The 13,715-nt window shown below is 50.5% G+C and overlaps 1 protein-coding gene across 1 annotated transcript in view; it reads right to left on the bottom strand.

Moving 5' to 3' along the window:
• Positions 1-9,170, bottom strand: part of SEMA5B (sema domain, seven thrombospondin repeats (type 1 and type 1-like), transmembrane domain (TM) and short cytoplasmic domain, (semaphorin) 5B) — a 51,193-nt gene extending 42,023 nt beyond the window's left edge. Inside the window, exons 1-2 of the mRNA XM_008585159.1 lie at positions 8,811-9,170; positions 2,288-2,296 (exon numbers count right to left, since the gene is read on the bottom strand). Coding sequence (XP_008583381.1) covers positions 2,288-2,296; positions 8,811-8,937 — 136 coding nt within the window. The 5' untranslated portion in view covers positions 8,938-9,170. The remainder of the gene's footprint in view (positions 1-2,287; positions 2,297-8,810) is intronic.
• Positions 9,171-13,715: the final 4,545 nt, after the last annotated feature.

Genomic DNA, 13,715 nt, shown 5'->3' with positions numbered 1-13,715 from the left:
GGCTTTAGGCCAGCACCACTAGTTCACTCAACAGACCCCCTTCTCTTCTCGCCTCCCCTGCCCGATCCTGCACCCCATAGGGAATTAGTCTCCTAAACACCTCTTTGATCCCCTCATGCTCAGGCTCAAACACATTCTCTGCCCCTCCCCAGAAGAGCCTACTCATCCCTCTTAGCAAAGACCTGTCGGGGAGGTTTGGCCCAAACTTACTCCCTGGAGCGGCTTTTTACACTGTCACCGTCAGCACAGCTGCAGCCGCATGGGGCTCAGCACTGCTGTCCATCCTTGGCGCCCACCATCCCATTTCCCTGACGCTGACCCCTGGCCTTTCGCACAGAGCCACAGGGGAATCTAAGGGCAGAGCCGACCCTCTGGGGCCAGACAACCTGAGATCAAATCCCGGCTCTTCTCCTTACTAGCTGTGTGACTCTGGGAAAAATACTTAGCTTCTCCCTGCCTTAGTTTCCCCAAATTGAGACTGATATAAACAACATCAACTTCCTCAGCAGTTGTGAGGATTACAGGAGTTATTTCCTTTAGAGCTTGTTTGGAGGTTCTAGCAGGGGAGCGCAGCTACTAGTATACCCTTGACTGAAGAATGGTCCTCTCCTCTATCGGGGAGAGTGGTACTCTTCAGCTGAGTGCACAGCTTTGGGAGGGACACAGGTGGGGTGGTGACGGAGGAAGGGGACACCTGCCTAGCCAGCCAGGTCAGCCAAATCAACCCTAGCAATCAGTGGGGTGACAGGTGTCACAACCAGATTGCCCTCATATCCAGGAGTTTTTTCTTTCAAAAGGCCTAGAACAGTGTCTAGCAGACAGTGAGTGATCAACCAGGGGGAGCTATTCTGGAGCTCTGAGGAAGAGGGACAGGGACTGTGGAGCTCCCTGTTGTCCTTTGACACTTGTGTTGGGTGCCTTCCATGTGCACCTCCAAGTCCATCCCTCCCCTCGTCCTCCCTGCTCTTGCCTGCATACAGGGCCTTCCTCCAGTTTGGGTTTGGCCAACGCAGGAAGGAGGAGGCTACATCCCTCCACAGGCCAGAGCCCCAGCATGTGGCTCCTCCACGAGCCTCCAGGATTCAGAATTGCTCCCTCTTTCCTCCCTTCAGAACCAGGGTGGTGCCACCCCCTTGGTTACCAGCCCCGGGGTACTGCACAGTCAGCTCTTCCATATGGTTCCCCAACTCCCTTCCCACACCTTTGTAAACACTTCCTTTATTAAACTGCCCTCTCATTTCCCAGTCTGAGTGTGCCATCTGTTTCCTGTGGGGACCTGACTGATGTAACACCTAATTAGAGATATTCAACACATATGCAAATATCAGCTCTTTAGACATCAGCTGGGGCTTTTCTCCATCATCCCTGGGCATCTAAGGTATCCAGACAAGTGCCCTCGCCCATTATTCCCAACCCTCCCCCTGCCCTATGCTCCCTTCCCAGGCCCCCCTGCCTCCCCACCCCAGGTCTGACCACCGCCTCAGTGCCCACAGGCCTGGGTCTCTGTGGAGCTAGGTTCTGAGTCAGGAGCACATCCTGGGCCTCTTCCCCTCCCCCAGACCCCAGGCCTTAAAGTACCTAATTCTGCAGCAGAATTTCTATTTGCATTATGGTTTTTATGTAAATATGTCCTCCAGGTTACCCCTGAATCAATAATTGCTAGATTAATATCCCTGTGTCCACCTGGACCCCAGCACAGCAAGTCTGGCTGCTGTTTCAGGAAGAGTGAGGGGAAGCACAGGACACAATTGGGGGCGGGGAAGGGGTGAGGGCAGGACCTGGATCTCCTCTACTCAGCCACCTTCCCTCCAGGTGAGGGAAGAGCACAAGAAGCCAGGGTTTGCAGCTTTGCAAATTTCAGCAGAATGGGGTGACCAATCCCCACATCACTGAGAGTGTTATTGGGTCTGACCTTTGGAAGGTGACTTCCAACTTCCAAGAACTCTCTGTCTTTGGAAATTGTCCTCCCTCCTTCGACAGAGGTAGGCCCCAGCAGCCTTACAGGTACCACGTGATCCCCACCCCAGCCCCAGCTGCTTTCACTAGGACGGTCATGTGATCGAAACAGACCAGTTAGGTGCCCTCCCATAGCAATTCGGGTGTGTGACCCCCAAGGGTCAAGTCAGTCTTTGTAGTGAAACCTAGAACATGTAAATGTGGGCCCTGCTGTGTGGGGTGAGGACAGTGTGAAGACAGAGACCAGTGACAGGGGGCAGACAGTAGAAATTCGCTGGGATGCCAACAGCCTTCCAGTTCCCAGGCTAGCCTTTCCTGAGTGAGGTCTGACTACATTCTACTTCCATGAGCCAGCCCCCTCCCAGGTCCTGGTAATAGAATTTCCTCTGTTTTTGCTTAAGCCAGTTGTAGTTGTGTCAGACCAGGAGTTGCCTGCAGGTACTGCCTCCTCAGGGTCCGCTGTCACCTTCCTCCTTTCTACTGGAGCCTCTGCAGCCTTGAGGGGCAGGGGCAGCCCGCCCTGCTCAAAACCTTTTCTACTCTTCCAGACAGAGGTGCAGTGAGATGCATGAGGAAGTCGTTGAGGGGGGAAGGCTCTAAGAGGGCTTCCCTTCTTTCCACCTAGTCCACAGGTAGGATGGATGATGCTACATTAGCCACCTACAGCTGTTAGGTGACCTGCAGCCACAAGCTATGGATGGTGATGCAGAAAGACAGGTGGAACCTGGGACGCTGATACAGAATCAGTTCCGGTCTGCCACCTCCAGACTTCTTTCCCATTTTTGACCACTGCACTTCTGTGCTCCTGTTTGTCTGTAAAATGGGGAAAATCATAACACCTACCTCATAGAATTGTTGGGAAGATTAAGTAAGTTGTTTTGTCCAACAGGCTTAGAACAGCACCTGCTGACTATTACTATTACTAGAGAACAATGCGCTCCTAATTCGTTTAAACCCTTGTTTTTCAGGTCTCAATTATCATCAGCCAAACACCCTTCCTATTCCATATGGTTTGGTTTTTCATACTTAAAACCAAATATTCCTAAGGCAAATAAGAATTTCTATTTCTAACGTGTCTGTCTGATCTGATGTTAAAATAATCCCAGGATTTTTCCACTGGCAGTGCATAGCAAGAGGCCACACAGTTTCCTGAGGGTTGTATGATACCATGGAAAGCCCTGAGCTTGCGAGGCTGCTATACCCGGGTGCAAATTTTGGTCTCATCATCTGTAAAATAAATCTGATAATTCCTTGCCTTAGAATGTTTGTAAAGCACCCAGAACTAAGTCTGGTACAGAGTTGACCCTTTATGAAATCCATTCATATAAATTTATTGGTATACATAAAACATTCAACTAGTTACTTCTGTGTCTATCCCAAGTCATTTAATCCATTTATATAATACTTCACTGAGCATTTAATGAACATCTACTATGTGCTGGGCCCTGTATAGATGGGGAAGTGGGGGATGGGGGAGGCCCACATAACAAAGCATGGTCCCTGCCTGCAAGGAGTTTACAGTCTAAAAGGGGAGAGGAGATGTGTCTGCAAAGAGCACAGACAGTGACCTGGGGTCTGCGGTCTAAATGGGGAAGGGGGCACCAAAAGCTCATGCTTTGCTCTGTCTCGGGGGCTTGTTGCTGGCACTGTGGCAGGGTGTTCTAGGAGTGGGGAAAGGGAGTGTGGCACCAGCTGACTCTTGCTATTTTGGGAAGCCCTCAGCAACAAGTAAAGTATTTTCCCAAATCTTCGGCCAGAGCTTCTCTTGCCTTCTCTCATGCTGCTGCCCCAGTTCCCTGTGGGTCCTTGGTATGCGGTCACTGATGGTGCCTGGAGTTGTGTGCATGTGTAAGAGAATGCACCCCACGCAGCACTCCCTTGAGGGCTGCTGGCCTTCTATGGGACTCTTCCAGGGCTCATTTTCCCAGCACGGATAGCAGGAGGAGGATTAGCTGAAACCATGGGAGTGATAGTGAAGGAGAGAGAGGCGCAGAGGGCCAAGGCCAAGAGCTGTTGGGAGGTCTGTGATTAGAGGGGCCTCTGCCCCGTGCTCTGGGGCCAAGCGTGAGGGAGACAGGGGCCGAGAGTGAGTGTGTTGGAGCTGAATCCCTCACAGAGCCCAAAGTGGCCTCCGGACAGGCTCCCCCTGCACAACCATGCCCTCCTCTGCCCAGACCATCCAAAGGTGGGTAGAAGCTGCGATGCCGCCCTGAGGACCACCATCACTCCAATCAGTATAAGGATGAGTAAGGGGGTCCCAGCTCTCCCGCAGTTTACAAGCTGCAAATAGACTGAACCATGGGCAGAAGATGAGCAGGCAGCAGATGATGAGGATGATCTAAGAGGAACAAGATGCCCCAGGTGAGAGGGCTGCCAGTGGGCAGGAGGTCTAAGATGCCTCGTGTAGAAGGGAGAGCTCAGGGCCGAGCCGTGGCGCACTCGGGAGGGTGCGGCGCTGGGAGCGCAGCAGTGCTCCTGCCGCGGGTTCGGATCCTATATAGGGATGACTGGTGCGCTCACAGCGCTCATTGGCTGAGCGCGGTGCGGCCGGTCTCAAAAAGAACAAAAAAAAAAAAAAAAGAAGGGAGAGCTCAGACAGGGCCTTGAAGGGAAACAAGGATGGAGCTTCCCAGCCATCAGGGGTGAGAGCATTGCAGACTGAAAGGACACAGCACGGGCAAAGACTTGGCCCTGGATCATCCTCAGATAACCCAGCAAGAAATGGCCAAGGGAAGTGTACAGGGAGATGAGTCTGGAAAGGAAGATCGGTGCCAAATCATGGTGAGACTTGAGTGCAAACCTAAAGCTTCAGGAGAGTTTCTGCTGCTGCAAAGGAGGACATGTTGATAGTTTGGAATGGTGGAAGGATGGGGTGGGATCTGTGCTTTGGGAAGTTAAATGGCAGCAGACAGTGGGGAGAACAGTTGGGAGCAGGCTACTTTTCACTAAGGCAACTCTAATAATCGGAATTGGGCACCTCTGCCTCCAGAGAACCCAGTTTTGCACTTAGAGCATGGCTGGGTCTCGGCCCGCACTTGCATTCTTGTGAGGACAGCCCAGCCCAACCGTCCCATAGAAATGGGGGGAGAATGGAGGACCAGATGGGAGGCCATGTGGGCCAGCGCTGCACCCAGGCAGGAGCTGTGGGACCACCCACACTGCTTCTCCAGAGCAACCAGGACCTCTTTTCTTTTTATTAAAAAAAAAAAAGAGGTATAATCAAAAGGAAAAGTCAATTTATGGCCCTAAAAGATGAAGGCTTGAATAACAATGGTTGGAGCATATCGAGAGTGTGCCAGGCACTGTGCTAAGATCTCACGGCAGCTTCGCAACAAAGCTGAGAGATGCCCACGCGATCGCCATTCGCAGTTGACAGGGAGGAGATGGAGGTTTTCAAAGTTGCCCAAGGTCGCGGCGCCAATTAACAATGGAGCTAGGATTTGAACCCAAGACTGTCTGCTGCAAAAGCAGACACTGGGCCACGACATGTCCTCATCATCTTCCCTTGAGGACAAACTGGCCCCAGCCCCATCGGCACATTCCACAATCCTGGCTCCACACATTCTCCAAACAGCCTTCTGAGTTTAATTTGGTTTCCTGAATTGGCTTCCTTACCAGGGAGAGCATTTTCTGGCTATAAATTATTAAGTTGACTTCCTGCTGCAAATCAGACTCCTGTGAGTTTGGGCTGTGGGAGCTAGCTTTTCCAGGTCCTGTTCAGCTTTGGAGAAACAAATTCCAGAGGTTCCAGATGGACAGGGCAGAGTCTAGCATTTACAGCCCCAAGCCCAGTGCAATGAAAGCCACCTGGCAACCCATCCCCAACCCAGGTGGGACGGCCAGGGCCAAGGTCAAGGTGGGTGGGAGAGAAGGAGATACTTTCTTTCATCCCCACCTCAAGCCCAGTCCCTGAGGACCTTTGGGGAAGGAGGTCAGGCTGTTCCTCCTCCCTTGGGCCTTCTCTCCTTGCCTCCATTCAAAGTCTCCACTTGGCTGCCTGCCTGGGAAAAGGGAGAAAAAGAGAAGGAAAAGAAAAGAAGAGGAAACAGAGGGGAAAAGAGTAGGAAAGAATGTATTCTGTCTGCAGTTTGGCAGGGAGGGGAAGGCATGGGGGGGATGCCTCTTACTCCCCCACCCCCACTCAAAGCCACCGAGGCCGTGGCCCAGCAGTGGATTTCTCTGCAGAGCTGTGCAGGCATCTTCCCACCCACCCATCACTCACCACTTGGGGGGCCAAGCTTAGCCAAACTCAGCACAAAGATAAGATTGAGATGCAGATTCCTTCCCATTGCTCTGAATAGAGCAGATTGGATACGGATTTTCCTCTTTTCTTCCCTTTTACACCATCTGGGCAACCGGGGCCCAGAGGGAAAATTGGGATCAGCTGGGGGAGGGGCAGAGGCACGGAAAGCCTTCCCAGTGCTTTTCAGCTCTTGAACCTGGGGGGTGAGGGGATGGGGATGCCCCCCACCTCATGCCCTTTCCCAGGGGCAAGTTCATTGCCTGCCTCTGCATTCTGCAATCCTCTCCATATATTCCTAGAAATCTCCAAGTTGTGCGTTTGTCCCATCAGTGTTCAGCAGTCCTTCTTCCAGACCCACCCACGTCCCTCCAACTGCAATTAAAGCCATAGGGAAGATAACGGGGGAAAATGTGATCACAGAGAATTTAACAAGAAGGGCTCTTACAGATCATTTGGTTCAACCCTGCACTTTACAGATGAAGAAATGGAAGCTTGGGGGACAGTAGCTCAAGATTAAGCAGGGAGCTAGTGGCAGAACTGAGACTAAATAATAACAATCACCACCATCACCATGTTATTTACCAGGCAGTGTTCTGTGCTCTTCATATTATGCCATTGCAATCTGCACAATAACCTTGTCCAGCAGGTACTATTATCACCCCCGTTTCAAGGATAGGGAAACTGAGGCACAAACCAGTTAAATAACACATAAGGTCAAATTGCTGGATCCAAAACCAGGCAGTCAGGCTCCAGAGCCCACCCCTTGTCCAGTCTCAGCACACCACACAGAACCCAACCATTTAGAAAACGGCATTTTTGGGGGCTGGCTGGTGAGCTCAGTTGGTTAGAGCACAGCTTTGTAACACCAAGGTCAAGGGTTCGGATCCCCATACCAGCCAGCTGTCAAAAAAAAGGGCATTATTTGGCACAGTCTTGTGAGTGGAGGCCCCACCAGGGGTCATTGGCAGACGGTGAAAGCACCTTAGTGTTTGTGATCATAGAGCCTGGACTTGCTCCTATAAACAGAGTATGTCGACACAAGGTCAGAAATGAAAATATAAAGGGAATATTTACATCACTTGGGAAAACAAGTGTGAGCATCTTGAGGACAACTTGGTTAGCAGAAGTCAAGCACGTGGAGGAAGACAGACCAAATGCATGAGGAAGAGCCTGACTTTCAAGGGAGACGACGAGGGGTTAGAAGCAGGCCCTGCCTCACGGAGTTGCAGGGTGGCTTACGTGAATAAGGGGAATGGCATGTTCTGTTCATGCCTCGCACAGACTAGTATCACAAATGGTGGTGGAAGTCACACTCAGGTGATACGATGATGATGAATAGGGTTTTGCTTCCTGTTTGCCAAACATTCTGTAATATTTTATTGTTCTTGCAAGGAAAAAGAAAACAAAGGAGACTCGCCTACTTTAATTGCTGGAATTAAATGCTAATGATATTGCCAAACACAAATCAAGCTTATCTATTCATTACAGCAGCCTCCTTTTTCTCCCGCCACGGGCAGGCTCTCTCCCAGGAAACATTTTGCTATCAGATATCCAGTTGCTGTATAAAATGAAAACTACATTGTAAAACATGCCTACAGCTCAAAAACAGACGGCAAATCCAGTAAAAGGCCTGGATTTAATTGGGCTTTCCAGCACAGTTCCACTTGCTCAATATAAACCTTTGCAGGGAGGGTCCACTTCTACCCACTCTCCTGAGCAAGGTCCCTCAACATCCGAAGAGCTAATTCTCCTATAAAGAGCTCCTAAAGCGAGAGATGGTGGTGACGATTGCACAACCGTGTAAATAGTTAATGCCACTGAACTGCACACTTAGACATGGTTAAGATGGGTTGGTAGGAATGTAAAATGGTACAGCTGCTATGTAAAGCAGCATGGCAGTTCCTCGAAAAATTAAACATAGAATTACCACATGATCCAGCAATTCCACTTCTGGGTATATACCCAAAGAACTGAAAGTGGGATATTGAAGAGATATCTGTACACTCAGGTCCATAGCAGCATTATTCACAATAGCCAAAAGGTGGAAGCAACCCAAGTGCCCATTGACAGATGAACTTATAAACAAAATGTGCTATATACCGACAACGGAATATCATTCAGCCTTATAAAGGACAGAAATTCTGACGCATGCTACAACATGGATAAACCTTGAGGACATTATTCTAGGTGAAGTAAGCCAGTCACAAAAAGACAAATACTGTATGATTCCACTTGTATGAGGTACCTAGAGTAGTCAACCTCATGGAGACAAAAAGTAGAATGGTGGTTGGCAGGAGTCAGGGAAGGGACAAATGGGGAGTTATTGTTGAATGTGTATAGAGTGTCAGTTCACAAGGAGAAAAGAGTTCTGGGGATGGATGGTGATGTGATGATTGCACAACAATGTGAATGTAATTAATGCCACTGAACCCTACACTTCAAAATAGTTAAGATGGTGGGCTGGGAAGTTAGCTCAGTTGGTTAGAGCATGGTGCTGATAACACCAAGGTCCGGGGTTCCTTCCCTGTACCAACCACCTGCTGGATGATGGAGTCTTCTCCCTGCTGTCCCCTCAGTTGTCACCCACTGCCAGCCCGTCCCCCCAGGCCACACTTACCCCTGACCAGTGAGGGAAGCCAGCTCCCTACTGTCCATCCACACCTTGGCTGTCTGGCTGGGGCATCGGGCAGCCCAGGGATGAGGTGAGCGACAGGAGACGCAGTGAAGCCACAGGGCATCCAAGAGACGCAGGCCCGGGGATTAGCTGAAACCACTCACTGAAGGGGGAGAATTTCGGGTGAGTCCATGGATACATGATGAACTAGGCAAAAGAGACGAGGTTAGGTGTGAGGCAGGGCTGTCCGATGGTCTGCGCAGTTGCCACTGTATTTGTTTTCTGTTGCTGCTGTAAACAGTCACCGCACTAGTGGCTTGGAACAATGCACATTTATCACTTTACACTTCTATAGGTCAAAGGCTGATGCAGGTCTCAATGGGCTGGAATCAGAGTGCTGGCAGGGCTGCGTCCTCTCCAGAGGCTCTAGGGGAGAACCCATTTCCTTGCCTTTTCCAGCTTCTAGAGGCTGCCCATGTTCCACTCTCTAGCCACTCTTCCATAGTTACATCTCCCTTGGACCACGGCTCAGAAAGGTTCTCTGCTTTTAAGGATCCACATGATTACACTGGGCCCACCCAGATATCCAGGATCATCTCCCCACCTCAAGGTCCTTAACTGAATCACATCTGCAAAATGACTTTTGCACTGTAACGTAACATATTCACAGATTCCAGGATAAGGACGTGGACATTTCTGGTGGGCCATAATTCTGCCTCTCACACCCACCATCAGTACTTCCACCCAGTCATTCACACATGGCAAACACATTTCTGGCACTGAGACTCATCTGTGCCTGAATTTCTGAAGGAGGAGGAGCAGTAGCCAGTAAACAGTCCCCAGCAAGACATCTCAGGCAGGAAAAAGAAGCTACTACAGACCAAGGGTCAGGGAGTGTGGATGTACGGCCCGAGGGGGTGGGGAGACGGAGGGCCAGAGATGCAGAAATGACAGGCCCAGGAAAGGGTAACAGTGTCTATCCCATGTGAAAGAGGACAGCCACAAAATGTACAGGGGAGACTGTGGGAAAGACCTTCCAGGTGAATCACACTTCAATAAGGAGAAATTCATGAACACAGGCACAAAAGTTATACCAAAGGGTGATGATCATTCACTTCCCAAAAGGATTTTCCAAAGTGTTCTTCAAGTAATGAGTTCCACTGTGTTCTTAAAATAGGATTTACACCAAATTTTTCAGTAACACATAAAGGGATGCTTGTAGATCTCTGGAAATGAAGTGAGACCAGTAACATCTGCTGCTTGCCTTCTGCGCCTGTGAAGTCAGAGGGAGATGGAAGAAAACACCGACTGCGGTGCCGGGCTAAGACTCCATCCCCCTGTGACAGTCATCCTATTTAACCCTCACAGCCACCTCACCCCCATTTCACACATGTACAAACCAAGGCTAGAGGGGAAGGAAGGTCACAACAGGCACGGAGAGGAGAGATCTTTCAGGGTGGCAAGGAGCTGTGTGCTTGGGAAGCTGTATCCCTCCTATACGCTCATGGAGGACGGGCACACAGTACTCAGGGCCATTGCTCACCTGGTGGGTCATTTCTGGGGTGACAATGAAACTTTCAATTAAGGACAAAGCCTTTCATCCTAAAGTTATTAGAGATAAGACCATGATGTAAGTGGTTGATTTCATGTGTCACCAGGGAGTCAGCGGTAAGTAGGATAAGGACAGAGACAGAAAAATACAAGGCACCAGAAAGAACGAGGGCTTTGGCTGCATTTGACTCCCTTGGCCTTCTGGAAATACTATGTGGGCGCCACAGCAGATAATATAAAGGAAGGTGCCGTAAAATATTGGACCCGTGTCTACTTTTCTGTCATTACGCTGTCCCCGTTCCTTCCAACCTCTTATTTGGCCCTAACTTTCATTTCTGGTTCTTTCTCCCAAATATGTTGTTCTCCAAGCTCTATTCCTGGTTCCTTCCTCTCTCTCTATATGGCTGCCCCTGGGTGGTCTCAGCCCCCATTCCGCTCTCCCCAGGGCTTTCACTTCCATCCCTGCTCCAACTGCCCCCAGACCTCCAGTCCCTCCTCTCTGGACTGCAGACCATACAGACCTCTCCATCTCCACCTCCATCTCCCCCAGGCATCAATATTGCGGCCTGCCCCAGCCTGCCCCAGTCAATTTGCCACTGCCCTCCCTTAACTCGCTCCTCCCACGCTCCGCACTTCTGTCAATGGTCCTCCCGTCCTCCCAGGGAGCCTGACTCACATCTCAGCATTAGACTCCATCTCCCTCATCTCCCATACCCAATCCGTTGTCAAGTCCTGGCACTTGTGCCATGACTGTGGATCTCAACCCCAGATGTCCTTGGAGCTGGCAGGTGACACAGAAGCTGAGTGGATGGGGTGGGGGTGGGGGAGGATGGGAGGGCACATGCTCCACCTGGGCAAGGCAGCGACTGCCCAGCCCTCCCCTCCTCCAGCAGACTATTGCCTTGTGAGGACTTGGGCCCAGACCTACTCATTTTTAAAGAAAATCTATACATCTGGGTTTTTGTGAAATTCCCTTGTTTTTACATGCTGGCAACCACTTGCATTTTTTGAAATCCCTATGCACACCAAACAAAACAAGTCTGCACGTAACCTCTGGGCTTCGATCTCTCTCCCACTGTTCCTTCTCTCCATTCCCACTGCCAGTATGCCAACGTGTCCACGCCTCCCTCCTGCACAAGCAAACCAGCTCCTTGCAGGGCTGCCTGGCCTGCTCCCTCCATCTACCATCCACTGGTCTCAGCCCCACAGGACAACTGTTGAGCCCTTCAGATTTAGACTCAAGGCCCTCCAGAGAATGGACAGGGAGAAGGAGAAGAGAAGACTGCTGCCACTCAGGGCAACAGAGCCATTAATTAACAAAGTTAAGCATCTGGTGTTTAATTAGCACCCTCCCTCCTCTTTCATTCTGACTCCTCTAAACTTTCCCAGAGGGGCTCCACAGTGGGTGAAACTGAGCGGAAACCAGGAGAGCAGACTTCTGGCTGAGTTGGGGCAGGTGAAGGAGAAGGGCCCAGTTTTAGTCCCCATGTTTGAAGGGTAAGAGGACAGTAGGGAGCTCTGTAGCCTCTGAGGACAGGCTAGGAAGCAGGTTTATGTTTCAGCAGGAGAGACTGGGATTATTCCAGAAGTTTCTTGGTCAGGAGCTAGGGGCCGCTAAGAGCATCAGATTATACAAGGAAGTCCCTGGCTCCCCTTGTGGCTAATGCTGTTGGTCACCTCCTGCTAGTCAACATCCCCCCCAAAATGCTTGATAACAAACCCCCATGTTGCACAGACTGACAATGTTCCTAGCCCCAGGCAAGACCACTGCTTCCAAGCCTCTCTTGCAGGTAGGGGTGCCCATGTGCATAGTTCTGGCCAACGACAAATAAGCAGAAGTCTATTGCAGACACCAGGAAGGTGTTTGCCTGCCTTGTACAAGAATGGACTCGGCAGGCACCAACCCCTTTCCTTCCTCCGCCCACCTGCCTTGCACATGAATGTGATGTCTTGAGCTACAGCAACTGAGTTTTAACTAGGAGACAAGAGGCATGAGAGGCAAGCAAGAGCGTAGCAGCATATCCCAATGCTGTTGAGCCAGTGAGCAAGGCCAGCAGCTGCTGCCACTTCCGAGCCTCTTGTTAAGTGATTAAATAAATCCCTATGTTTAAAGTTCGTGTAAGTGGTGTTTTTCTGTTACTTGCAGCCAAAAGCATTGCTAAGTGGTACATTCCCTCCCCTAAAACCTCTTCTCTACAGGGAGATAAATACTAACCACTTGTTTAATTAGAGTAGAGTAAAGTTAAGAGCAGACATGCTGCTCAGAACTCTTCCCAGCCTGGACTGCCCAGGCCTGGAGTCAGGGACTGGAAAATGGACAGCAGTGTGGGCCATGGCTGTCTTAGATGGGGGGCTCCAAGGGGAGCCCTCTCAGAGCCTACCATGGAGTGGGAGCTCAGCCAGCAGGGGTTTGTGTGAATACATGAATGGATGGATGTGCTGCTTCTTGGCACACGTGTCCCAGTGACAACCAGCTGGCAGAAAGGGACTCTCTAGCAGCTAGCTTGAATCTAGCTGACCCAAGACCCACCCTTCTCAGAAGGCCAGCCTGGAACACCTCTCCCTTCAGAAACTCCCTCCCTCTCCCCAGTTTCTATGATGCCCACTGTGGCACTAAGGCAAATGTTGGAATCCTGCCCACATCACCAGTTGTGGAGCTCTTTTACCTGCTGGTAATCCTGCACCGATTGGGTCAATTGTCGAGCTAGGGCTGGGTCTAGAGCTCACAGACCCCTCAAGCCCATTCACACACTGGGTCACAAACCCTTCACACACCCTTCACAGACTCCTCACATGCCAGACTGGGTCCCCAGACTCCTTACATGCAGGTCTATGAGCTAGATAACCAGCAAACAGGCCCTTGGAAACAGTAGGTTAGAAAGCATGGCCACTCACAGAGGTGGCCACCCAGGGCAGAATGCCAGCCAAAGTGGTGGAACTGCGCAGGCGCACTAACTCCACCCACACACAACTTGCTTACAAAGAATGCTGTACCACCCCCAACTGGGCCCAAGGCAAGAGGGCCTGATTAAATTGTTCTATTTTCCCAACACCCACCTGCCCTCTTACTTGGCACTTAATTAAACCTCCCCATTTCCTCCAAATTTGGATCCCTGGTTATACTGTAAACCCCTTAAGGCAGACACCGCCCTCCTTTTTAAGTCCCCAGAACCTAACAGTGTCTTGAACACTGAAGACAGTTGATAAATGTTTTCATTTGAGGTTGATGCTTTGGAGAGATGCTAAGAGGTAGATGGCTTTAAAAAGCTGCTCGGAAAAGAGTTCCCCTAAAAAGAATAGCCCTCAGATGTCTGTAGTCCTGCCTGAAATTTTACTATTAGACATGGATTA

The sequence above is a fragment of the Galeopterus variegatus genome, unplaced genomic scaffold (assembly GCF_000696425.1).
Source record: "Galeopterus variegatus unplaced genomic scaffold, G_variegatus-3.0.2 Scaffold3473, whole genome shotgun sequence".
Taxonomy (NCBI): Eukaryota; Metazoa; Chordata; class Mammalia; order Dermoptera; family Cynocephalidae; genus Galeopterus; species Galeopterus variegatus.
The sequence above is the reverse complement of the archived record's forward strand: the minus strand, read 5'-3'. Positions and strand labels throughout refer to the sequence as shown.